The 27,275-nt window shown below is 33.9% G+C and overlaps 1 protein-coding gene across 1 annotated transcript in view; it reads left to right on the top strand.

Moving 5' to 3' along the window:
• The window catches only part of SCFD1 (sec1 family domain containing 1), a 114,949-nt gene that overhangs the window by 41,940 nt on the left and 45,734 nt on the right, over window positions 1–27,275 (top strand). The window contains exons 11-15 of the mRNA XM_042942902.1: window positions 999–1,138; window positions 4,429–4,519; window positions 5,092–5,165; window positions 5,843–5,924; window positions 25,113–25,209. Coding sequence (XP_042798836.1) covers window positions 999–1,138; window positions 4,429–4,519; window positions 5,092–5,165; window positions 5,843–5,924; window positions 25,113–25,209 — 484 coding nt within the window. The remainder of the gene's footprint in view (window positions 1–998; window positions 1,139–4,428; window positions 4,520–5,091; window positions 5,166–5,842; window positions 5,925–25,112; window positions 25,210–27,275) is intronic.

Below are 27,275 nucleotides of genomic sequence, written 5' to 3' on the forward strand. Positions count from 1 at the left end.
TAGAACTAAGATGATTAATGTAGTCATATTAGATAATTTCTCCATATAATTTCTTTTTTTGCTTGTCATTCATTTACTCATTTACTGATGGCCATATTTTGTCTTTGGCTCACTATTCAGAGTAGAGTTGAACCATAAAATACTGTTATTACACGAAGGAATTCCCTGGGTCTAAAGCAAGAAGGAAGAGAAAGGGTAGAAAAAATACTCACTTTCTAAAAGTTTAAAAATTATATTTAAGATTATGTTTGTTACTAGAAACAAGCATTAGGAGGCCTGTTTAAATAAATGGATTATGTCCAAATGTTGGACTCCTATACAACCATGATAAAGATGAGGTAGATGTAAATACAGAGGTAGAGAAAAAACTCTAAAATACATTATTGGGGTGCATGGGTGGCTCAGTTGGTTAAGCATCTGACACTTGATTTCGGCTCAGATTATTAACTCACAGCTCATGAGACTGAGTCCCATGTTGGGCTGTATATTGGCAGCACAAAGCCTGCTTGGGATTCTCTTTCTCCCCCTCTCTCTGCGCTTCCCCCATGTGTGCTCACACACGCTATCTCTTTCAAAGTAAATAAACTTAAAAAAAAGAATATGTTATTTAAAAAAAAAAAATAAAATACTTTGTTAAGTGAGAAAAGCAAGGTACAAAATATGCATAATGTAATCTAACTCTTTAAAATTAAAAGGATATGTCTGTGCTGCCATGTGCAAAAATATTTTTCTAGGAGGATACACAACCTTAACATGATTTTTATATATTTTTTAAGTTTTAATCATTTGCATCTACTATTTTAATTAAAATACATAAAGATTTGAAAGTACATCTTGTGTAACAAAACATTAGAAAGAGGTCTTTAAATTTCAGATGTGTATTTTGTCCTTATTAGAAATATTAGAAAAGACAGCAAGAATCTGTTGATTATGTTCCTCGTTGTAGGAAATGTTATGGTTCTTAAATTGTTACTTAAAAAAAGATCACTTTTTCCTAGGATTTCCATTTAAACAGAGTTAATTTGGAAGAATCTTCAGGAGTAGAAAATTCTCCAGCTGGTGCTCGACCAAAGAGAAAAAACAAGAAGTCTTATGATTTAACTCCAGTTGATAAATTTTGGCAGAAACATAAAGGAAGGTAAGTAAGAAAAGTATCAGTAAGTGAAAGATTCACCCCTTAAAAAGAAATGAAGATGTCATATGATAATGAATTTGATTAAAAAAATCAAAAAGATCATGGTGGTTCATCTACACAAGAGGTAGCCATAACTAAATAGTCTGTAGAGATGTCTTTATTGCTTGATTTCTTCCTGATTCCTAGGTTGTTTTTGGTTGTTTTTTAGGGGCCACTTGCCTGTTGATTAAAACCATACTATATGATTTGGTAGATTTTATAGATAGTTTTTTTAAATTTTGTTGCTATCCATTGACCCTCTACAAGACCATTTCTGTCTTTCATTAAAATAGGTTTTTGTGACAGGAAAACATTGAAGTGCAATTTTCCCTCTTTGTTCCATATCTGCCTTCATACAAACACAGTTTTAGATAAATGTGGAGAGAGAATAGCTAAGCCTGAAAATCAGATTTGTTTAAAGCACATTAGAAATAATAATTTGCTTTGTGATTTATTGTAGGCAGATATATAGATTCCATGTGTTGCTATGTCCCTTTAAAGTTTAGGGTATTTAATGGCCTCATTAATTGTTATAAAAGTTATCTAGTGGTCCTTATGGCTAGGGAAGTCATTCTAAACAAACAAACCAAAAATATCCTTTTTCTCTGAGAAAAAGAATGCTGCTCATCAACAATTACAGAATTATAATGTTATTTATTATTACTATTATTTTGAGTATTTCAAGCATTACTGTACCTATATATGTGTCCATGCTCGTGGTATGTCTATTCCTTTTGGCCTCATTTATGTTTAAAGAGAAGTAAAATAATAGGATTGATTCAATCAGCTGGATTTTTTGTGTGTTTTATCTGTTTATAACTTTTTTTTTTTTTTTTTTTTTAACACTGGGAAGTCACATTGCTTATAACAAGGAATTTTATTTTCTCTGCAAAGAAAAGTCACTGTTTTCCTCTTTCTGCTGTGGCAGTTTAGGTACTATTATGATTGATTTTATTTATTTTTATTTTTTATTTTTTAATATAATTTATTGTCAAATGGCCTTCCTTCCATACAACATCCAGTGCTCATCCCAACAAGTGCCTTCCTCATTGCCCATCACCCACTTTCCCCGCTCCCCCAACCCTCTCAACCCTCAGTTTGTTCTGTGTATTTATGAGTCTCTTATGGTTTGCCTCCCTCCCTCTCTATTTGTAACTTTTTTTCCCTCTTCACCTCCCCCAGGGTCTCCTGTTAAGTGTCTTAAGATCCACATATGAGTGAAAACATATGGTATCTGTCTTTCTCTGACTTATTTCACTTAGCATAATACTATTATAATTGATTTTAAATGATTTTCTTCTCTTTAGAATTCCGTAGTCTGTATTTTTTTCCATAGTGGCAAAGAACAAGAAATTACATTTACGTTATTTATAGAGTATGCAGAGTATTTTAAAGTTAACTTGAAGATTCACATTTTTGGGGGGCGACTGGGTGGCTCAGTCAGTTGAGCATCTGACTCCTGATTTCTGCTCAGGTCATGATCTCACAGTTTGTGAGATAGAGCCCCGTGTCAGCTCTTTGCTGACAGCTTGGAGCCTGCTTGGGATTCTTTCTCTCCCTCTCTCTGCCCTTTCCACGCTGTATCTCACTCTCTCTCTCTCTCTAAATAAATAAATAAACTTTAAAAAAAAGATTCACATTTTCTAATAGAAAAAAAGCTTAAGAAAAAAATGTCTTCCTTCAAATATGGAAGATTTGACTATTTTCTTTAGACTATATATTTAGGAACAATCTAAGAAGTCAGTTGAATAGTAAGGTATTTAATTCTTTGTAAGTAATTGTAGCCCTGAATAACTCTCACTCTAATGATTGTACTACAATATTAGAGAAATACAGTAATAGTAATGTATGTGCAAAGATACTGGGAGATTGTATAGAATAAAAGAAGTAACTTAAATCTTTCTGAGCTTCATTTTCCTCATCAGTAAAATGTAGGGATGATAATTCTACCTATTGCCCTATTTCAGAGGGTTGTTATGAAGACAAAGTGAAAAATACAAAGAAGTAACTTGCCCAGAGTCATCTAGTTATCATTGGTAAAAACAAGAATAAAGGCCAGTCCTGGCAGATCCCAAAGGTCCTGGTCTTAATTATTAATAGTATGTACCTCACCAAGACCGTGGTTAGATTAGATGAGAAATTGAGACAGATTTTTAGCATTGTGTTTGGCATACAGTGAGCACTCTGTAAATGTAAGCAGTTATTGTTTGTTAGTCCTAAGACTAGAAGATACTGGAGATTTCAGGATTATCTAATTCAGCCAGCACATTTAAACATGCTCAGTGCTATATTCTGCCAGCATAGTCTGCTGAAGCTGAGGTTTATGCCTACAGTTGTCATGTCAAACTGGACTGTTTTCCTCAAAACAGGGAGTTCTGCCATTTCTCTCAGTCTCCATTGGGTGAAATGTGCTGATTGTGAATGGAGTGTTACCAGGTGTCAGGGCAAAGTGCTTTTGTTTTATTGTCTTTTCTTTTTTGAAGGAAGCAAAGCTTCTGGCCTCTGCTAAAGCTGTAGATGAAAATTATTTACATTAGGGACTATTTCATGGTCAACCACACATTCGTTTAGAATTATTCAAGATTAGTGCCACGTGAAACTGTTCCAACCAAAGCTGCTCAATGATTGCAGATCACTTGTGTCCTAAGTCTACGGATATTACTGCTAAACCCCATTTGCCTGGAAGATGACATCACACATTAGAACAGCAAAACTGTGGCCTGTATTCTGTTTTTACTAATAGTGTTCTAAGATATTAAGCTTACAGAATTAAAAGACCTTTTTTCACAATTACCTGCATGTAATATTTTTTAAATGCCGTGTTTGTAGTTATATGAACCCTTTGATAATCTGTGTTAATTTGGTTAGTAATATTTAATTGATGTTTGGTATACCATGTCTCCTCTTCTTTTTCAGTCACTTAAATATTTTACTTTTTTTCCTAACAGCATATAGGTGAAGAAAAATATGATATGGCTAATGAAAATAATAGGAAAAAATTTAAATGTCCTTAAATGCAGAAGTATTATGATATGCATTTTAAAGAAATAATATTTATAATATAGATACTAGAAGGATATATAGTTGGATTTATGCTAAGTGTTTTCTGCCTATGTTATATATAAAAAATACTCAAATCCAAATAGGTACATTTAAAATAAAAATAAATCCTCATGGTATATATTTCAGAATTTATACAAAAAGGACTATTTTAATGTCATATTCATAGTTCATCTTGTTCATTACTGTTTCAGTCCATTCCCAGAAGTTGCAGAATCAGTTCAGCAAGAACTAGAATCTTACCGAGCACAGGAAGATGAGGTTAAACGACTTAAAAGCATTATGGTAAGATTCTGTTTGCTGTCTTAGAATTATACAAAAGTAGAAGGACATCTGGAGGGAGGAAGAGGTTAACTTTTTTGTTCCTTATGAAAATTTGAGCCATTCATTGTTTTAATAACAAAAAAAAAAGTATTGTCAATTTACATAAATTATCTCTTAAAAAAGAAATGTAAATACTGAGAAGAGCAAAATTTTTTCAAAGAATAATCTGAATTTATAATCTGAAAAAATATATAATGTGGCTTCATGTTAGAGGTCTGTGTTCCAGCGCTGCACACTCTAACTGTACTGTGATACACTCAGCATGTGGCCATACTGTTTATTACTGTGTGACCAGTGCCAAGCTTCTGCGCCTATTTCCTTATCTGAAAATACTAGGTGCTGCTCGGTGGTCATCCCACCATTTATATTAGACTGGTGGTACCTAGAACTCTAATGTAACTATTAGAGATGGGTGTTTGTTCCTTAAAGGAGAAGAATCGTCACTCTGGGTGACTCAGATCTTAGTGTTTATCCGTAATCTGAGGAATATATTGATTTTTATGTTTCTGGGATCTTTTTTTTTTCCTTCTCAGGGACTAGAGGGGGAAGATGAAGGAGCCATAAGTATGCTTTCTGACAATACTGCTAAGCTAACATCAGCTGTTAGGTAAGTAGGCAATATACGCCCTTTAAGTCTGTCTGTTGATAAGATTTATCTTGAAGGCTAAAAGTTTGGCTAATATTTTTAATAATAGGAAACAGTAGGTAATGGCATAGACCTTTAAATTTAAAAAACTAAATTGTCTCTTTAAGCTGATTTAAGTTCCTTTTATATAGCAGATCATTTGCTTCTTTCACTAGTTAGAATTGTATAATGGGGATAATTTTACTAGGAAGATAGTATTGGTGATAAAATAATACAGCTTACTATTTTATCATTGCTGCTGTTATTATGTTAACTAAAGGTTAAGCATGTTCTTTCTGGTACTTGAAATACCATCAAGGAGAGAAGAAATGTGTTTTAAATGTATATGTAAAATCATTTTTCCACTAATCTGATTTTACTCTAAACCTCCAGATTTTGGAATCAGAAAGTGAAATGGTGGAATAATGATGTTTGGGAGGGAGATTACTTTAAACTAAGAAGTATTTCACTTGTATTAAAGTAGTGAATATTGTTATGTGTTAAAGCCTAGAGATTAACTTTGGTTGATATCAGTTTAATTTGTCATTTTATCACTACTTGTTTCCTCAGAGGAAACACCCAGGTGTGTATTTTATTAAGATCTATGTCATTTTCTTAGAAAATTGAATGGTTAATTTTTAATTTTTTGGTACTTGTAGTTCTTTGCCAGAACTCCTTGAAAAAAAAAGACTTATTGATCTCCATACAAATGTTGCCACTGCTGTTTTAGAACATATAAAGGTAAATTTAACCTACTCCCCAATATTTATGTGTTCCATTTATGTAGAGTTTTATACTTTTTAAGATGGTTTCGTATTCATTATCTCATTGAGGCCTCACTGTAATAATATGAGATAAAATTATCAAAGGCAACATTAGTGCCTTCATTTTTTGCAAATGAGGAAGCTTAAGAATCCAGAAAGATTAGTGATTTGCCAAGGTCACACGTTTAGTAAATAAAAGTTACATCTGTGATATTTGTATTATGTTGTCTCAATATTGCTTCAGTACTACCTCTCCACTTACTCTGTTAACAGTAGATCTGTGTCTAACTGTCAGTAATAGAGATTTAGACACCCTTCTTACTATAGTACTATCTAAAATATCCATTAACTTTAGTCTTAGATGAGTATTTTAGTATTAAGGGTTCTTACTGTCTCCTGTTGTACTGTGATTTTGAGATAAATGGTTTGTATCTTCTATATGTTGTTATCATAGTTCTTTTATCTCATTACTTTGTTCATGATTACCCCATATCAGTCCTTCAGTATTCTGCTGTCCCTTATTCTCTGGACATGTAGCTGAATTTCAGTGACACATTGGCCATACACTAGGATGTGGTTATTACTGACCCTTGCTTTCCATCTGATATGATATATTTGAAAAAGCAGTGTAAAATAGCTAAATATGTTTATTGCTTTTCAAAGATAGTGATAACACCTTGAATTTATGGGAAAGGGACTTAAACATTTTTCTTTATTAATGATTTAAAAAGTCATAGAGATAGGAAGGAACTAATATAGATAGATAATGGACATTGTGCATCATGGAATTTAAGCCTGCATAATTTCTTTTGTTCCACATCTCAATATTGGTACTGGCGATTTTCATATACCTACAGGGATAGAAACATAATTGTTCAGTTTATAGATGACTCTACTGATATTTTCCCTTCCATATTTAGCATCTCTGTAAAATGGGTAAAGACTGCACAGATCTGTTTGCCTGAGGTCATTGTCTCCTGTGGAGATAATATATATCATCAGGTGAAATACAACAGAGAGCTATATTGAGAATATCCTTCAGTAGGAGAGAAAAGACTTTGCTTACAAGGTGAAGACTGAATCTAATGTAAAAAGTTTATTGCATCAAAACAAAATATAAGTTCTGGTTTATATCTGTTAACCTGTAATTTTATAGTAAGGATCTTATGATCCATTAAACTAATATTTTTTGAGTACTTGCTTTGTGCCAAGCAGTGTTGCTAGGTGCTAAGCGCAAGTAAGCGGACAAGTAAAAATAAATTCTAAGAAGTTACAACAGTTGTTAGTAGTCCTGTGTGGTCTTTAAGATTTAAACTCTTCTGTGGATTTACTTTGACTTTAGTTTTTGTTTGTTTATTTTTTCATTAGTAAAGTTTATTGATTCTTACATTTTACTTTGTGACCTCAGTTCTCATAGCTGTAAAACCAATAAAATTACCAAACGGAGTTGTGTAACCCAAAGTAACTAATTATTATACTATGGAAAGCGTAGTTTTATCCTATTCATAAAACTTGACAAACATTATCCTGCTACAAATTTATATGAATTACTCCAGGTCAGAGACTAGAGCTTATGGTTTAAGAAAATTCTAGCTAACGTAATTGATTTATTCAGTCATGTTTATGGAGTAACTGTGTGTTGTGCTAGGCCTTGGAAATTCTGTGGTAAATAAGACGAGTTATATATTCTCATGGAGCTTCTATTATAGTAACAATAAACAAAGTACCCAAATTAGAAAACAAGATAACTTCATTCATTTAGGTGATAAGAAAACAAAAACAGGGTGATATGAGGTGATAGAGAACATCAGAGAGGGCTACTGTAAGTGGTTAGGAGTAAGTGGTTAGGGAAATGACCTTTGATGAGGTGATGTTTGAGTTGAGACCTGAACCACAAGGAGCCGGTTAGTGAAAATTCCAGGGCCAGGCATTCCAGGCAGAAGGACTAAAAAAGTGCAAAGGCCTTAAGACAAGGAACGAAGTTAGTGTGTTTAAGGACACAAAGGAAGATTTCTATTATTTTTTTTAATCTTTATTTTTGAGAGAGAGAGAAACAGAGCACGAGCAGGGGAGGGGCAGGGAGAGAGAGAGAGAAACAGGTTCCAAAGCAGGCTCCAGGTTCTGAGCTATCAGCACAGAGCCCGACTTGGGGGCTTGAACTCAGGAAAACGAGTTTATGACCTGAGCCGAAGTTGGACTCTTAACCGACTGAGCCACCCAGGCGCCCCAGGACATAAAGGAAGAATGTGCTTATAGTAAGGAGTGAAAAAGTGATAGACTGTGGGATCAAGAGAAATTGGAATTTAAGTGTGACGGGAAGTCTTTGGAGATTAATGACATGATGTGATTTGTGTTTTAAATAGAAAAATGAGTCTGAGTGCTGGGTGAGTTCTGGAAATAAGTATGGAATTGGAAGACAGCTATTATAGCTGTCTAGGTGAAGAACTGTGTTTTTTTTAAGGCACAATTTACTATAAATTCTTTATGATGTTTATTTATAATTTTATACTCATGATTTTATATGAGTTTTTCAAAATCAATGTGTGCTAATAGAGGCCATCTGTCTCAGGTATTTTAACATGCCACTGTGCATAACCCACATAATTCTTCTTTAAGACCTGGCAATTTGGCTTTCTTTATAAAAGAAGTTGTTTTTTCCAGGGCTGCTGATTGGCAGAACATTTTATGCTAACTAATTTGTCATTCACTGTGTTGTTAAGTGATTTTATATAAAAGCTACACATTTTGGGATGATTGTTTTGCTGTAACTCAAGGAAGACACCCTTTTGACAGGATCTGATTTAAAGAAACGGTGCTATACAGGACATTTCATTTGCAGAAGGAAAATAATGTCCCCTATAGGACACGCTGTTCCTTCTTGGGTCATTCTAAGAAACCCAGTCACTCAGAACATTTTTAAATATCATTGATAAAGGAGTATATTTATCTTAAATATTTATATGTAAATTATAGTTGTATTTAATAAGCTGCATACTCTAAGAAATATTTTGATGTAAAAAATTCTTTTAGTATAAAAAAATTAGAATGTTTTCTGTGAAGAGTCTTTGTAATATTGACAGTCTCTTTTATTCTTCCCTGTCAAAATTAGGAAGGTATTCTTCCTTGTCAAAATTAGCACATAAATTCTAGTCCCATTATTTCTCATTACTCCTAGTTATAAAATTTCTTCTTAAGGTTTTCCATAATTATTAAATTTCCAACTTTGTAATGTTTACTTTTAAATGGCATGTTTATTTGTACTTTTACTGAGCTACACCATCTACCTCTAGCTATAATGTTGATATAAACTTAATAAGTATTGTTCTCCATGATCTCTTGCTCTCATAACTAGAATTTATTGACGATTTGAGCTTCACTTACTTGCCAACTTTTACTCACCTAAGCAGTAGATATTTTTTATTACTATTGGCAAGAATATTATGACTTTTTATGCAGAGATCTCAGAACATTTCTTTTGCGATTTGTCTTCATTGCAGTTTTGCATATCTTTGGGGATGTTTAGATAATAGCTGCTTCTTACATTTCCTTAGATCATTTTCTGAAGCAGAATACTAGAAGAAAATAATTTGTTTAGAAGCTGTGGCAGTTATCTGGCAATCAGTGTTTTGGTGGAAAGCAGAAACAGCATACCAGTTTGCAACAACGTTGGCAATTATTATTACCTATGCTTATTGATACTCTAAGGATTTTAGTGGGTTGGGTGGTTAGCTTTGGTCTAATAGATGAAAGAGTAAATTGTTGAATTCTCATTTGTTTTGAGTAATCCATACCTTTTAAATCTCTTTTTTTAGCATTTCTTTCATTTCTAATACAATTTCATTTCTAATACAAAACCACTTGCTGGTTGTTGGGGAATGGCTCCTGGGATTACTTAAATTTTTTAAGTAATTTATGGACAAATTTTAGTTTATTTCAATTTTTGTCCCACGTGCATAGTCAAACTTAATTAAGTACTCTTTAGCAAGTCCCTAATAAAAGGAAAAGACACCTATGTGTAAGTCATAGTAGATGAGAAATAGAAATGGCATTATGTGCTCTTTCCCCCAATGCCCCCACCTGAAGGAAGAGCTCTAACATCTGAACACTCCATCCCGATACAGTTGACAAAAAACAGCTGTTAAGAAGCTATTATGCATTGAGGCGTCATTGGTGCTGAATTCTCATTTTTGTTTTCCTGCTTCTTGTAGAGAAAGTTAAGAGGTACTGAATTAGATCTGCAGACTTAATCTGGTCAAGCAAACATGTACTACCTTAGGTTTATACTCTGAAAAGACTTAGCCCTTGCTAGCAATGCTAGCTTTTAACTACAGGGGGAAGGAGGCTCCTCCCTTTCTTGGGCTCAATTTCTTTATCTTTTCTAGGGGAAGATAAGCTTTAAAAATAAAGTAGGAGCTCCCTTAATTGATCTCTACTAGTCAACACACCAAATTAACTGATGGCCTTTATTCCTATAAAACATAGTGCCTGCCGGCCACATTATGACATGCTGACAACTGGCCACTAGTATGCTTCACAAGTTGCATTTTTTGCTTACCTAAGAGTTACTTGTATTTGATTCCAATCTACGTATGTCAGTTGTTTGAGTAAGAAGAGGTTGTTTCTTTAAAACTAAGTTGTATACCTTAGAAAAACTTACTGAAGGTAGTGATTTAACTGTTTAAGTTAGTAGTAAAAAGGGGTGCCTGGGTGGCTCAGTCACTTGAGCATCTGACTTCAGTTCAGGTTATGACATCATGACTCATGAGTTCGAGCCCGGCATCAGACTGTCTGCTGTCAACACAGAGACCACTTCATTTCCTCTGTCCCCCTCTGTCTTGGCCCCTCTCCCACTCTCTTGCTCACTCTGTCTCTCAAAAATAAAATAAACATTAAAATAAAATTAGTAAAAAAAAAAAAAAACATTAAAAGATTAGAAAATTTTGAAAAATACTAAACTCGCTTTGCAAGTATCTGTAAGGTTTTTGGTTCCACTTCAAAGAAACTGAAACTGGACATTATACGTGATCGTTATAGTTGTGCTTTATGCAAGAAAGAAAAAAATTCAGTGAAACCACTGTACTTAAAGAAACCACTGTACTAAAAGAAAACCACTGTACTAAGTACAGTCACAACAAGACTGACAGACAGTTGTGTGTTTTAGGTCTTAAGTTAAAAGGCGGTGTTTAAAATGTATATTTATACACAACACAGATTTTTTTGTTGTTGTTATTCTTTACATTAATGGACTTTGATTAACTCATCACTACTCCCCTGATCACAGTAGGAAAGAAATTTTACTATACTAGAAATCAGAACATTTCTTTAGCTATTTTAACTGATCGCTTTAGAGTGATGTCTTGCTCAGTATACATACCAAATGAATGTTCATGTGACCTTGGTGTCTTTTCAAGGCACAGGGGGCAATATATTCTGTAGGAGGAAGTCCCCAAATGACACTTCATTGTCTTCTACCTCTTCTTACCCAGATGAGATTAGTTACTTTCAGAACTTGACATTTTTTTCAATTACAACCAAAGGTAGCTCTCAAATGAGAGCTTCTCACTTCTCACTCACTGTAAATTTTGGGAGACTACTTCCACATCTCCAAAAAAAAAAAGTGAAAATACCTTTCTCTAGCTCTTTGCTCTCACTTCTCTGCCATCTGCTTTTGTGAAGCTGAAGCCTTGTCATTGAGACCCAATTATAAAGGTTAAGTGAGAAGAAATAAAGACTTCTCAGAAGTCTTTAATATGACTTCAATAATAAGAACATAAGAACATAAACACCCTAATTTAAAAATGGTCAAAAGATTTAAATTTTTTTTTTTTTAATGTTTATTTTTGACAGAGAGAGAGACAGAGCATGAGCAGGGGAGGGGCAGAGAGAGAGGGAGACACAGAATCGAAAGCAGGCTCCAGGCTCTGAGCTGCCAGCACAGAGCCCGATGCAGAGCTCGAACTCACAGACCGCGAGATCATGACCTGAGCTGAAGTCGGACGCTCAACCGACTGAGCCAACCAGGTGCCCTGGTCAAAAGATTTAAACAGAGATTTGGCCATAAAAGATACACAGATGACAAGTAAGTTCAACATAAATAATCACTAGAAAAATGGAAACAAAAACCACCATGAGACCTCACTACACATCTGTTTAAAACATCTAAAATTAAAAAAGATCATGCCAACCTTTAGCAAAGATACAGAGAAACTAAAACTTTCATACACTTCTGGTAGAAATGCAAAATGGTATATCCACTTTGGGAGATAGTTTATTAGTTTCTTAAAATGTTAAACAGAAACCTGTCACATGGTCCAGCCATTCCACTCATAGGTATTTACCCAAAACAAATGAAAGCCTGTGTTTAATGTACACAGCAGCTTCATTGTAATACCAAAAACCAGAAACACCCCAATGTCCACCAACAGCTGAATTGGATAAATAAATTATAGTATATCCATACAATGGAATACTATTCAGAAATAGAAAGGAAAGTACTATTGTCACATATAGCAATATGGATGAATCTCAAATACACTGAGTGAAGCCACATTAAAGAAGAGTACATAGGGGCGCCCGGGTGGCTCGGTTCCGACTTTGGCTCAGGTCATGATCTCACGGCTTGTGGGTTCAGGCCTGGTGTTGGGCTGTGTGCTGACAGCTCAGAGCCTGGAGCCTGCTTCGGATTCTGTGTCTTTCTCTCTCTCTGCCCCTCCTGCATTCACGCCCTGCCCCTCTCTCTCTCTCTCTCTCTCTCTCTCTCTCTCTCTCTCAAAAATAAATATAAAAAAAATTTTTTTTAAAAAAGAGTATATAATCTGTGATTGCATTTACATGAAATTTGTAAAAATGCAAGCTAATATGTAGTGATAAAATGCATATCACTGCTTGCCTAGGCACCTGGAAAGGAGTGGGAGGGCCAGAAGGGAGGCATTACAATAGGGAAACTTCTGGGCAATGAATGGTAGGTTGATTATGTGGATAGTGTTCATGATTTCATGGGCATATGCATATGTTAAAACTTAACAAATTTTGTATTATATGTCAGTTATATTTCAATAGAAGTGAAAAATTTGAACAAAGCTTAGTGATCATTTATTTCAAATCTTTTAAAAAAAAAAACAACTTTTTTGGTGTGTGTAGTCCTGTTAGTTTAATTTTGCTTTTGTTTCCCTTACCTGAAGAGACATATAAAAATAAAAATCTTTTGCGCCACAAAGGAAACCATCAACAAAACAACAAGGCAACCTATTGAATGGGAGAAGATACTTGCAAATGACGTATCTAGTAAAGGGTTAGTATCCAAAATATATAAAGACCTTACACAACTCAACACCAAAAAACCCAAATAATCTGATTTAAAAATGGGCAGGAGACCTGAACAGACATTTTTCCTAAGAAGATATACAAATGGCCAATAGACTCATGAAAAGATACTCAGCATCACTCATTATCAGGGAAATGCATTGAGAGAGCATCTGTCAGAATGACTAAAATCAAAACCACAAAAACAGCTAGTGTTGATGAAAATGTAGAGAAAAGGGAACTGTTTTGTGCACTGTTGGTGGGAATACAAATTTGTGTAGCCACTGAGGAAAACAGTATGGAGGTTCCTCAAAAAATTAAAAATAGAATTACACTATGATCCAGTAATTCCACTGCTGGGTATTTACCCAAAGAAAACAAAAACACTAATTTGGAAAGATAATTTCATCCCAACATCTATTGCAGCATTATTTACAATTGTGAAGATACAGAAACAACCCAACTGTCCATCAGTAGATGAATAGATAAGATACTAGGTACACACACACACACACACACACGCACACACACGCGCAATGGAATATTACTCTACCAAAAAAAAAAAAAAAAAAAGAATTAAATCTTGCCATTTGCAACAATACGGGTGAACCTAGAGGGTATAATGCTAGTTGAAACAAGTCCGTCAAAGAAAGACAAATACCATAATTTCCACTCATGTAGATTTTAAGAAACACAAAAAAGAGACAAAACAAACTGTTCAATACAGAGAATAAACTGGTCGTTGCCAGAGGAGAAGTTTGTGGGGGGATGGGTGAAATAAATAAAGGGTAGTAAATGTACACTTAACCAAGATGAGCACTGAGTAATGTGTAGAATTGTTGAATCATCATATTGTATACCTGAAAATAATATAACACTGTATGTTAATTATACTTTGATAAAATAAAAAATAGCAAAACAAAAACTTGTGTAAATCATAGAGAAAGCCAATGACTAATTTTGGTAATGCGAATTTTTTGGCTTTAGATTTAAAGTGACCTAGAAAAGCAAGAAATAGGATATGCTACATAATATGTGGCTAGAAAGCCTAGTAGATCTTTACAGATTTTTTTCCCCTTATGGAAGTATGCAGCAGAATAAATACAGAGAGAAGTGAATTGACATGAGGAGTAAAATGTTTAAAAGGACATGCATTCCTTATTTTTTCTCATAAATTTCTCATATTTATTTATACCTCAACTCGTTCCACAGAATTTGAGGTAGCTTACAATAAAAGCACATAGAATAGTCAAAGAGAGAATAATTAATCAAAGTCAAAATCAAACATAGCCCTTAAAATTTTTTTCTGGCCCCTGTCTTCCGTAGTCCTTCATGAGGCTTCTATGGAACATGAAATAAACTAGAAGGAACATTGGGACAGAGTTATACATAGATTCCACAAATTAATGGTGAGGTTTCTTCCTTGGTCACATTAAGTTAGAAATAAAATTTACTGTATCCTCTGGTCTTTTATTTCCATGAATGCTTAAATAGGAAATGGAAATTTAATGGTCAACTTTTAAGTTAGTTGTTTCTTAAAACAAATACACTTTTTAAAGCAATGGATTTTTTTAAAGGTCAGTTATGTTGAAGTACTGATAAGTACCTCAAGAATCAAATTCCATGCTCGAGTTACGTACTGACTGTGATAGTAAATGTTAATACACACGCGCAATTTTATTAGGTACTCTTTGTATTCACTACAAAAGTAAGTATATCTTTTTTTTATTTTATTTTAAATTTATATCCAAATTAGTTAGCATATAGTGCAACAATGATTTCATTAGATTCCTTAATGCCCCTTACCCATTTAGCCCATCCACCCTCCCACAACCCCTCCAGTAACCCTCTGTTTGTTCTCTGTTTGTATTTAAGAGTCTCTTATGTTTTGTCCCCCTCCCTGTTTTTATATTATTTTTGTTTCCCTTCCCTTATGTTCATCTGTGTTGTCTCTTAAAGTCTTCATATGAGTGAAGTGATACGATACTTCTTTCTCTGACTAATTTCACTTAGCATAATACCCTCCAGTTCCATTCACGTAGTTGCAAATGGCAAGATTTCATTCTTTTTGATTGCCGAGTAATACTCCATTGTATATATATACCACATCTTCTTTATCCATTCATCCATCAATGGACATTTGGGCTCTTTCCATACTTTGGCTATTGTTGATAGTGCTGCTATAAACAATGGGGTGCATGTGTCCCTTCGAAACAGCACACCTGTATCCCTTGGATAAATACCTAGTAGTGCAATTGCTGGGTCGTAGGGTAGTTTTATTTTTAGTTTTTTGAGGAACTTCCATACTGTTTTCCAGAGTGGCTACACCAGTTTGCATTCCCACAAGCAGTGCAAAAGAGATCCTCTTTCTCCACATCCTCACCAACATCTGTTGTTGCCTGAGTTGATAATGTTAGCCATCCTGACAGGTGTGAGGTGGTATCTCATTTGTGGTTTTGATTTGTATTTCCCTGATGATGAGTGATGTTTAGCATCTTTTCATGTGTCGGTTGGCCATCTGGATGTCTTCTTGCAGAAGTGTCCATTCATGTCTTTTGCCCATTTATTCACTGGATTATTTGTTTTTTGGGTGTTGAGTTTGATAAGTTCTTTATAGATTTTGGAAGTATATCTTTGTTTTAAGTACATGTAAAATCCTTTATATTCTTTTGAGTCATTTTATTTAACACCTATGAAAAAGTAAAAGTGAAAGGTGTTATTATTCAAAGCTACACAAATTTTCCCAAATTTTGTAACACTGTTAAATGTGACCCTTATGTTCATTTGTTTACCACTGTATGCATGTGTTTTGGATTTTATTTTTTAACTAATAGACTGTTTTTTGGAGTAGTTTTACATCTGTAGAAAAAAATGAGTGAAAAGTACAGAGAATTTCCATATTCCTCTTTATCACCTACCCCCCCAGTTTTCCCTATTATTAACATTTTGCATTAGTGTGTGGTACATTTGAAACAATTCATAAGTGAATATTAATACGTTGTTATTAACTAAAGCCCATAGTTTTCATTAGGGTTCACTCTTGTACATTCTCTGGGTTTTGACAGATGTATAATGACATGTATCCATATTACAGGATCATGCAGAAATAGTTTCACTGCCCTAAAAATCATCTGTGCTCTGCCTACTCATCCCTATTTCCCTTCCCCTGAGTTCCTGTCACCCATGTCTTTCTACTGTCTTCACAGTATTGTCTTTTTCAGAATGCCTCGTAGTTAGAATCATGAAGTATTTCAGTGTCTTAGTGATGTGAGTCTAAGACTTCTCCATGTCTTTTCATCACTAACACTTCATTGTCTGGATGTACCAGTTTGTTTATCCAATCAGTCATTGAAGGACATCTTGATTGCTTTCAACTTGTGGCATTTGTAAATAAAGTTGCTGTAAATGTCCCTGTGAAGATTTTTGGGTGGATGTGTTTAACCCACGAGGTTGGTTGCTGGATCATATGGTAAGAGTATGTTTAGATTGGTAACAAAACTACCCACTGCCAAACTGCCTTCCAAAGTGGCTCTCCTCTCCACCAGCAGTGAATGAGAGTTCATGTTGCTTCACATCCTTACCAGCATTTGGTGTTGTCCATGTTGGATTTCAGCCATTCAAATATATGTGTAGTGGTGTCGCATTGCTTTAATTTGCAATTCCCTAATAACATACAATGTGGATCATCTTTTCATATGCTTACTTGCCATCTGGGTCTTTGGTGTGGTGTCTGTTTGGGCTGTTTATTTTCTCATTGTTTAGTCTTAAGCATTCTTGGTATTATTTGAGGAAAAAGTCCTTTAAAAGATGTATCTTTTGCAAATATTTTCTCTGGTTGTGTGGCTTGTCTTCTCATTCTCTTGGCAGTGTCTTTCACAGAATAGAAGCTTTTAATTAAGTACAGCTTACTGGTTTTTTTCTTTCATGGATCATGCTTTTGTGTTGTACCTAAAGAGTCTTCACTATATCCAAGATCATCTAAATTTTCTTCTATGTTTCTCCTATCTTCTAGGAGTTTTATAGTTTTGCATATTACATTTAAGTCTATGATTCATTTTTATTTAATTTTTGTGAAAGGTAAGGTCTGTGTCTAGATTGTTTTCTTTTACATTAGATGTCTGATTGTTCCATCACCATTTGTTGAAAAGACTATCCTTTGTCCATTCAGTTACTTTTGTTTTTCTGTCAAAGATGGGTTGACTATATTTGTGTAGGTCTACTTCTGTACTCTCTTTTCTGTTCCATTGATATATTTGTCCTGCTTTTCGGCTAGTAGCACATGGCTAAGTATTGTAGCTTTATTTTAAGTCATAAAATCAGGTATTGTCAGTCCTCCATCTTTTTTCTTCTTCTTCAGTATTGTGTTGGCTATTCTGGATCTTTCTTGTCTCCATATAAACCTTAAAATCACTTTGTTGATATCTACAAAATAACTTGCTGGTAGTTTAATGGAGATTGTGTTGAATCTATAGGTCACATTGAGAAGAGCATGGAATATCTCTCCATTTATTTAGTTGTTCCTTGATTTCTTTAATCAGATTAAAGATTCCTCATACAGATCTTGTATGTAGTTTGTTAGATTTATAGATATTTCATTTCCTTATTTTTAGTACTAATGAAAATAGTATTTTTGCTTTAATTTCAGATTTCAATTGTTCATTGCTAGTTTATCAGAAAGCATTTAGCTTTTGTGTATTAACCTTGTATCCTGCAACCTTTGTATAATCACTTACTAGTTTCTAGAGTTTTTGTTGTTTTTTCTTTGGATTTTCTACATAGATAAGCATGTTATCTGTAAACAAAGATGGACTTATTTTTTTCCTTCCCAGTCTTTAAATTCCTTCTCTTTCTTTTCTTTTTTAATTGTATTAGCTAGACCTCCATTATGATGTTGAAAGAGTGCAAGAGGGGACATCCTTACCTTTTTCCTACTATAGCCATTGACTTTTGTGTACTAACCTTGTATCCTGCAACTGTGCTATAGTTGCTTATTAGTTCCAGAAATTTTTTATTGTTTTTTGAAATTTTCTACATTGACAATTGTATCATCTGCAAATGAAGAGGTTTTTTTTTTCTTTATTCCAATCTGTGTACCTTTGATTTCCTTCTCTTATTTATTACATTAGCTAGGGTTTCCAGTACAGTGTTAAAGGAAAGTTGAGAGGGAGTATCCTTGCCTTGTTCCTGATTTTAGCTGGAAAGCATCTAGTTTCTCATTATTTGCATTGTTTTTTTTTTTTTGAGAGAGAGAGAGAGAGAGAGGTAGACAGAGTGTGAGCCGGGGAGGGGCATAGAGAGAGGGAGAAAGAATCCGGACCAGGCTCCGGGCTCTGAGCTGTCAGCACAGAGCCTGATCCAGGGCTCGAACCCACAAACCACAAGATCATGACCTGAGCCGAAGTTGGACACTCAACAAACTGAGCCACCCAGGCACCCCAATTGCATTCTGTTTTCTGAAAGAGATTGTAGAAAATTGTTTTAATTTCTGACTTAAATAGTTGATGGAATTCATTAGTGAACCTACCTAGATATTATGCTTTCTGTTTGGGAAGATTACTCATTATTGATAAAATTCTGTAATCAATTCTATTGATCTTTTTGAAGAGCCAGCTTTTGGTTCCAGTGATTGTCTCTGTTGATTTCTTGTTTATAATTTCATTGATTTCTGCTCTAATTTTTATTATTTCTTTTCTTCTGTTTGCTTAAATTTGTTTTTTCTTTTTCTGGGTATATATTTTAAGAGTTCAACACACTGTTGGTATAAATTAAAACTAAATGCTTCTGAGAGTCATAGTAAAATAAGACTTAATATAGTTTACAAGTGCCCTGTAAATATTTTTTCTAGAAATATTAATCAATTTTTAGATTTCATTATATTGCTAATATTTTTGTTTTTAATACTTCTCATATAAACATGTAAACATCACTTCATGTACATTTAAAATTTTTTATTACATAGATCACTTTAGTCAGAATTTATTTTTAGGAGTCAGTATACAATATAATTTGTAGATTAAAGTTGCATGTATATTCTAAAACAGATTTAAAGTAGCTTTCACAAATAGCACATAGAACAAAAATAATGAAATAAAAACTCGGTAGTTATAATGATAATTCTCAAATTTGGCTTTGAATTTTCAGGCAGCCAAGATAAAAAAAAAAGAGAGAGAGGTGTAATTAAGTTAAAAAAACAACAACAACAAAAACCTTCTTACCAGAAAGGAGAATTTGTTTTTTATTCTTTTTTCCTTTTAATTTTTATTTATTTATTTATTTTAAGTACACTTGACTCCCAGTGTGGGGCTTAAACCCAGAAATCAAGAGACACATGCTCTACTGACTGAGCCAGCCAGGCACCCTTTTTTATTCTAAACGAAGTGTTGCTTAGCATCATATTACAAAATACATTGTTCATGTTGGGCATTATCTGGAAAAAATTGAGTGATACAATGATATTTTTACACTCACATTTTCTATAGCAACTTTAATGAAAGTCCAAGGTGTAATACTAATATATAATTCAGTGAGGGTGTTTTGTGAGTTTCCAATGTAGTAATGTCTAAGTTTATAGGGTCTAGAGTGGAAAGATTGCATACTCTTTAAATATTATGTTACTACTTTATTTAGTTGGTCTTTTGGTAGGAATTAGAGAAGTTGAAGTTACGTATTCCGATTTGGGCCTAAAATGCTAGAAATTCATCGTGCTTGGTTGAGAGAAAAATGCATCTATTTAGAAATAAGATAATCAAGTATTAAAACTGATAGGCTGTTGTAAAAAATTGAAGATCCTAACCAGATTCCTCACCCTGACAGTGCAGTGTCCATCACTGCATAGAAATGAGGTAGAGGTATAAGGATGAATTTTATTCAAGATTTCTAATTCACTCTATCATATGAACAAGTACTCTAGAGTAAATATATTCATCTACCTTTGTTGTAGAACACCTTCAAATACAATTTAATGTATCATCTGGTTTTTGCACCACATCATTTCTTAACATGGCAGACCCATTCAAACCCACCAGTATAAAATGCAACAGAATACACACCTAGATAATGGAAAATACATTAACTTGCTATTTTGTTGTATTATAAAAAGCACTTGAGATTTGGAGAATTCCAGTTATCTTGCAGGGAGGGCACAAGGCACACAATAATAAGTAAATAGTAACAAGGAGTTCGTATTCTAGTAACCTACACCAACTGCAGACTATTATAATACAGTGTTCAAGTGCTGCCACCTGGAGGATGGGATATGTAAATACAGCACTAAAAAAATGATGCGGATTAAACATGGGAAAAAAGAACAGGAAAGGAAAGGCTAGGGTATAGATGATCTTCAACTTAGGTATAGGTTATATCCTAAAAATATGGTTCTAAGTTTATTTTAGCTTAGGCTATGCTTTACTATAAGTAAAATGTGATGCACAGACCCCTGTCCTACAAACCATATTTAATTCATTATGTAAAATGTTGCTAATACTGTCTTTCAACAGAGAAGAGTTTATCATCCCATCTGTCTCCTGTGAGAAGTAGCAGAGGAATATTGAGATTCTTAATAGTAAAAGGAAGTATAACTCTAATCCCTTTTTGCCTTTACTTTCACTGCTGACTTGTGCTAGGTTATAGAATTAGGGCTTGGAAAAGAGGGAAGGTCAAGAAATACCACTCTATGTCATCAACCAGTCGTAGACTGAGGTGAGAAATGAGAATTGTAACTAGCAGTGAGTAGGGAGTACCAGAATGGTGGTGTTTGTAGCTGGAATGTAAAGAATGGTTAAGAGAAGGAAAAATCCCCTGCAGTTGTAGGAAAGAAAAAGAAATTCATTTCATGCCCTGTATAGGTCATCTGACAAATGTGCTTCGGTAATAGATTTTCAAAAGAGAAAGTAAGAATACCACTTGTTCATCCCAGATGACTCTTAAGAGTTCTCCATTATTGTGAGTGAAGGGACAAGCTAGTTTTTTAAAGGATTCCCTTCTGTCCTTTTCAAACCTGGTGGGCTTTTGCAGTCAAAAAAGTTGTGTGTGGGGGTTATGTTAATTTAATATAAATGTTGAGGTAGTGTACTGAAACATGAAAAACATCAGCCTGATTTTCCAATGGTAACTCTGAAATTGGGAGAAAAACACTAGAATTTTTTAAAAATCACATTCCTCCCTTAGCCCTTTTAAAGAGATTTTTAAGAAATTCATGGCTTTCAGAGTGTATATTCACTGGATATAAGTTGTATTCCATGCATAGTCCTCTGGGTCTCTATAATAATCCTTTTACTGTTTATTCTTGATATTTATTGAAGTTCCAAAAATCTGTTTATTATCTTGACCTTGTTATTTTGTTTTATATTTTTAATTTGTTTATTTTTTATGTGACTATTGTTATCCAAATTGTATTCTTCTTTGAACTCATATTGTATAAGAATAATTAATCTTTGGGATTACAGAAGTTGTTTCTCTTAGTATTTCCTTTACTTCAAGAAATTGAGAAAGAACTTCTATATATTATCTATCCGGCCAAAATAACCTTTTGCCACATATAAATTACGTGTATTACCAAAAAAAAAAACCCCAAATATGTACTAATTGACAAATATACTTTCTTTCATAAAGCATAAACAAAAGAAGCAATAAATTGTACTTGAGGAAAATATAATTTTCCCTACTCTTTATCTGTGGTGTACATTGGAGTCTGACCTGGATTTGAATCTCAACTCTCTACTACTTCTACTCTGGTAACCTTGAATAAATATATGTTTCTGTGTGTCTGTTTCTTCATCTTTAAAATGGGACTAATAATTCTTAGTTCATAGTGTTACTTGGAGAATTAAATGAGATTAAGTTAGTAGTTTTCAACCACTGTTCTCTGGTACCCTAGATCACTATAGAGACATTTAATGGGTCGCTTGTATCTATTTTATGTTTAGGGTTCTGCAGAAGATTTGATTTGAGAAAGAGGGTCCTGAGTTCTCTGTTTAAAAACATTTGAAAGCCATAGCTGTAAGTAAAGTGCCTTGCACAAATAGATCCTGAACATATACTAGTTCTCATATTCAGGCTAGAAAATCTCCACTCCACTCTTCTCTCCTTCATGGGAATCACTATATTGAAATGCTAAGTTAATTTTCTTTAATGCTTTATCGAGGTATAGTTCACATAGCATACAGTTAGTTAACTTATCTAAAGTGTACAGTTCAATGGTTTTTATAGTATTGTCACAGAGTTGTGCATTCACAACCAAAATGTACTTTTATAACATTTTCATCACCTCCAAAAGAAACTCCCTACCCACTAGCAATTAAACTAACTTACTTTTAGATTCTATTTGCATTGCTTGTTAGAAATTTCAGTGTAAGTTAATACATGAAGACTTAGCAAAATAAATCTAATGTCTGTAGCTACAAAAATCAGTGAACCATGTTTCTTTTCTTCATTCGTTTGCAGGTACAGACATTATACTCCATTATGGCATTGAACCTACTTAATTTTACATATTAAATCACTAAACACTTGGTTCTTTACATTTTTCACTCCTAGAAGTTCATCCGTCTACTTTTGTGTCTTCTAAAGATGACTACTTGATCTGTGTATGTCCTGCTTTTAGTTGAGGAATTCAACAAAGACCTTGTCAAGTACTTGTTATGAGCCAGGTGCTATGTTAAATTCCCAGGGTTAAACAATTAATTAAACACAGTCTAGGGAATTTACCGTTTTAGAAGGGTAGCATGTAAACAAAGGAGAGTAATATAGTATGAAGATTGTTATTATGGAGAGGTATGTAAAATGCTGATGGTACACACTTAAGGGGGTAATAAATTCCTCCAAGCAAAAAGGAGATTGATGGAGAGGCAACAAAGGGGAACGAATAGAGATTGAAGAGAGTTGCAAAGAAGCTGGTCCCTGAAGAATGAGTAGAATTCACTGCACAGGTAATAGAAGAGGAATGTATTCTTAAAAACTAAGAGAATAACCCAAGCCTATGCCTAGAGGACTACAGGTGTACACAATGTTTAATCAGAAGTCATTGAGGTATTTGATGTGACTAAGTGAAAAGTGGTGGGTGAAACAGAAAAGGTTGGCTAGAGCAGATCATGAGGGCCTGAAAGTCAGCTTAACACCTTATTTTATATGCTTCCCCCCACCCCCTTTCCAGTCTTCACTCTAGAGATAATTAGCCTTTACCAGTCTCATATTCAGTTCACATTAACATAGTTCCTACTACCATCATTTTAGTTCCCCCTGGAGTTATCTTTGACTTTTTTCACTACTTTGATTCCCATATCCATTCACATGTTAATTATTAAATGTGTCTCTTCCTTTCCGTTCCCACAGCCACTACCATGGTCTCTTTCCTAGGATCTCTTTTCCATTTCTTTTGTCCTTTTTCAAAATTAAAATTTTCCATTCCTAAGACTTCACCTCTTAATCTGTAGTATTCAAAGTAACATTATACAGTAGTGAAAATAGTTCCTATTTCAGGGAGTCTGAAGAATATGAAGGACCCAAGGGTTTATAAAAAGGAAGACCCTTATAGGGTTTATTATACTCTTCCAAGAGTTGACTGGCAAGAGAATTCTCTGTGTACTGATGTAGAATATATTGTTGAGTTAAAGCAAGGAACAGAAGAGTATAGTATATTCCTTTTGTGTCAGAAAGCTGACAGGTATTAGGATATAGACCCTGTTTGCTTACATTTTGCATAAAGGAACTGGACAACTGTAGAAGAAATAGTTGTAGTAAATATCCATAGGAGTAGGGGTAGAAGAGAACAAGGGTGAGGACTGGTCTCAAAATACCTTTTTATGTTGTATTGATTTTTAAACTGAGTATTTCAACTATTTAAAACTGGCCTTGTGTGCCACTGTGGGAGAGTGGGATTGAGGGACTCTGATTTTCTGTTGCTTTATATATGAAACTCCTTATAATGAAACTATCATTCAGACTTCTCCACTCTGACTATGCCATGGTGCAATTCGTTTCACTGAAATGAACTCTATTCCTGTCCCCAGTCACTTTGAAATCTCAAGTCAAAATTCATCACTTTCTTCTCTACAATGGGTTAACTGTTTATTTCGTTCTATCATCTTAGCTCAGTAGATTTATGTTCTGTGTTTATATTTTGGTTCTTCATTGGTATCTCTGAGTATTCTAATTTATTTCATGAATGGTTTCTACTCATTTAAATTGTTAACACTTTCAATAGAAATCATATTCTTTTCTCTTTTGTATTATTGAAGCATAATTTAGTAGATACTTGATAATGATAATCTGTATTTACTTTGGAGAATCCTAATATTTTAACTTCATTTGGATAGTTTTAATAAACAAATTTTAAATTGGAAAAGGGATCATATAGGAGAGCTAAGTTTGACTACTTTTCCATTACCTAAAACTTCAAAATATTAAGTAGGAAAATTAATGAGGAAGTTAGCTTTGTTTAAAAACCACTAAAAATAATTAGGGTAATTTTCTGTCCAGTTTAAGTTGAAAATGTGTGGATTTGTGCACTAAAAAAGTAAACATAACATGACCACCTGACATTAATTTGCATGGAATACAATTATTTATTTATATGCTAATTACTAATAAATACAGTAATTGAGATTGGTGTGATTTTTATCTTTGCTAATATATGACATGCAGAATTAATTCTGAGTTTATAAGTCAGATATGGTAAAATAGTCAATCTGTAATTTTTTAAACTAAGTGTATGATCAAAAGTAAGAAACTTGAAAGTAAATTCTATTAGTAAATGAACACTTATTTTTAAAAATTGATCATAGAAAATAGAAACTTGTAAGCTGAGAGGCCCTTAGTATGTCTTTATTACTTCATATAGTCTAATCTAATATTTATTTTGAAACAGGCAAGAAAACTAGATGTATATTTTGAATATGAAGAAAAAATAATGAGCAAAACTACTCTGGATAAATCTCTTCTAGATATAATATCAGACCCTGATGGTATGTACCATAAATTTGAGGTTAATGTTAAGTTTCAGAGCTTTTGAATCCAGCATGTTCAGTATAAGTAAAATCTGAATAGAATTATTATTTTTCCAATCCATGCCAATAATGAGATAATTAAATGAGCTAGTTTCTGTTGAGAAGTTCGTAGCATAGCAATTCCTGAAGTGGAAAAATGATTTGCATTTTATTTCACTGAACTTCTCTTTGATGGTATTGAAGAACTTGTTGCATTCATTTATTTAAAGTGATATATCTGGGGAAAAAAAATAAAGTGATATATCTGAAGTTCAAATTCTGCTGGTTTTAGGAAGACTTGGAAGTATAACATTCAAAGCAGGTGTCTCTAAATGATACACTTCTAATTACTTTAGTTTAACCCTAAAGCATTTCCCAAAAGGATATATCTAAAACTGAATTCTGTTTTAAATATTTAGGGACTTTACTTTTAAAGAAACTCCTTAATCAGTCCCTTTCATATTTACGTTTAACTAAATATTTGTATGTTAGATTTTCTTAAAACAAGATATGACTCTTTGTACTTAGAAAATGTTATAATTTTTACTTTCAGTTATAATGATCATGGGGATCCACATAGGTTTTAGCCTCCAAAACTATCCAAACTTTAGAGACTTGTTGATCATTTCAGAATAGTTTTCAATTCAAATCTCAGTAAACTGCTTTTCCAAAATGAATAAAAAGTATATAAGCTATTCAGCTTATATTTTGCATACAAGTCACTTAGCTGAATGATGATGGTTTTTGAGTTAGACTTTGGTATGACTTTTAGACTTTATTCCAAACTGAAAAGTAATAAATTCCAAATTGTTTGTAATTAAAGATTCTTTTCGCAGAAACTTCTCTAAGAAGCTTTAGGTTATTGCTCACACTTTTAAGAAGCTGGATTTGTAGTGAGAACATACTATTTTGGAGTTATTTGCACTTTACAATGAAAAAATGCAAAATATATAAGCCCATCATTTCAGAGCTATTCCTTATTATTTATAATAAGTTTTGACTAAAGTTGAAGCAAATGAATGTGTTAATAAAAAACTATCAGAACCTTTCTCTATTCTTTCCCCTTTCTCAGTTTAGTTTTAAAGACATTAACTACAAGAGAACAAGGTAGGCATTCATGCAAAGTGGAAGTCTGGTGCCCTTTTAGCCCAAAACAAGATGTTGCAACCTAAGCAGGATGAGAAAGGCATCCACATGTGGCACAGAGGGTGACTGTACACAGTAGCAACCCAGCGTCAGTCCAAGTGGGGTGAGAAGTGTGGCCAGGCATGTGAGCAAGTGTATTGCAGAGAATCAGAGCCCACATGGAGTGAGAAGACGTCCATACAGGCAAGGGGATGGCTGCAGAGATGGGATATTTGTTATATACAGTGGACTGGTTAAAGAAGTGTATATGTCAGGTGCTACAAATGGTGCCAGGTTTCCTCTTGTCAGAGAAGGAAGAGAAAACAAGTAGGGAAAGGGAGAAAACTATACAAGTAGAGAAGGGGAGAAAACTATAATGAGCTCTATAATGTTGGATTGGAATTGGAAGTATTATAGTCTTGGTGTTTTCACTATATATTTGTCAGACAGAAATAAATATAGATAACATGTGCGTGCATATATATATATATATATATATATATATATATATATATGTGTGTGTGTGTGTATATGTATTCAGTCAACTGAGCAGGGCTGGGAGCAACAATGCCCTAGTGTAAAGATTGTAGCTTATAAATACATTTTCTACTAGGACTCGTTGGAGAAGTAGTTGATGCTGAGGATATTAAAAACAGTAACAGGCATCTACAGGCCCCTAAAACTCAGAGAGAGGGGAGCCTTTCTCTCCTGCTTTAGGAATGGTGGTCCCAAGAGCATACAGCAAGCCTGGTTGCTTTTTTCTCTTTGTCCTTTAGCTGCTTAGTCATAGTTGCAGGAAATGCACAATAGAACAGGGTAACTAAAGCCAAAGCTTTCTGACCGAAGCACCAGAAAGGGAAAGCCAAGGGAATTGGAAAGTACCAGGGAGATTGCAGAGAGGAAGGAGCTCAGGAAAGCAA

The sequence above is a fragment of the Panthera leo genome, chromosome B3 (assembly GCF_018350215.1).
Source record: "Panthera leo isolate Ple1 chromosome B3, P.leo_Ple1_pat1.1, whole genome shotgun sequence".
Classification (NCBI taxonomy): Eukaryota; Metazoa; Chordata; class Mammalia; order Carnivora; family Felidae; genus Panthera; species Panthera leo.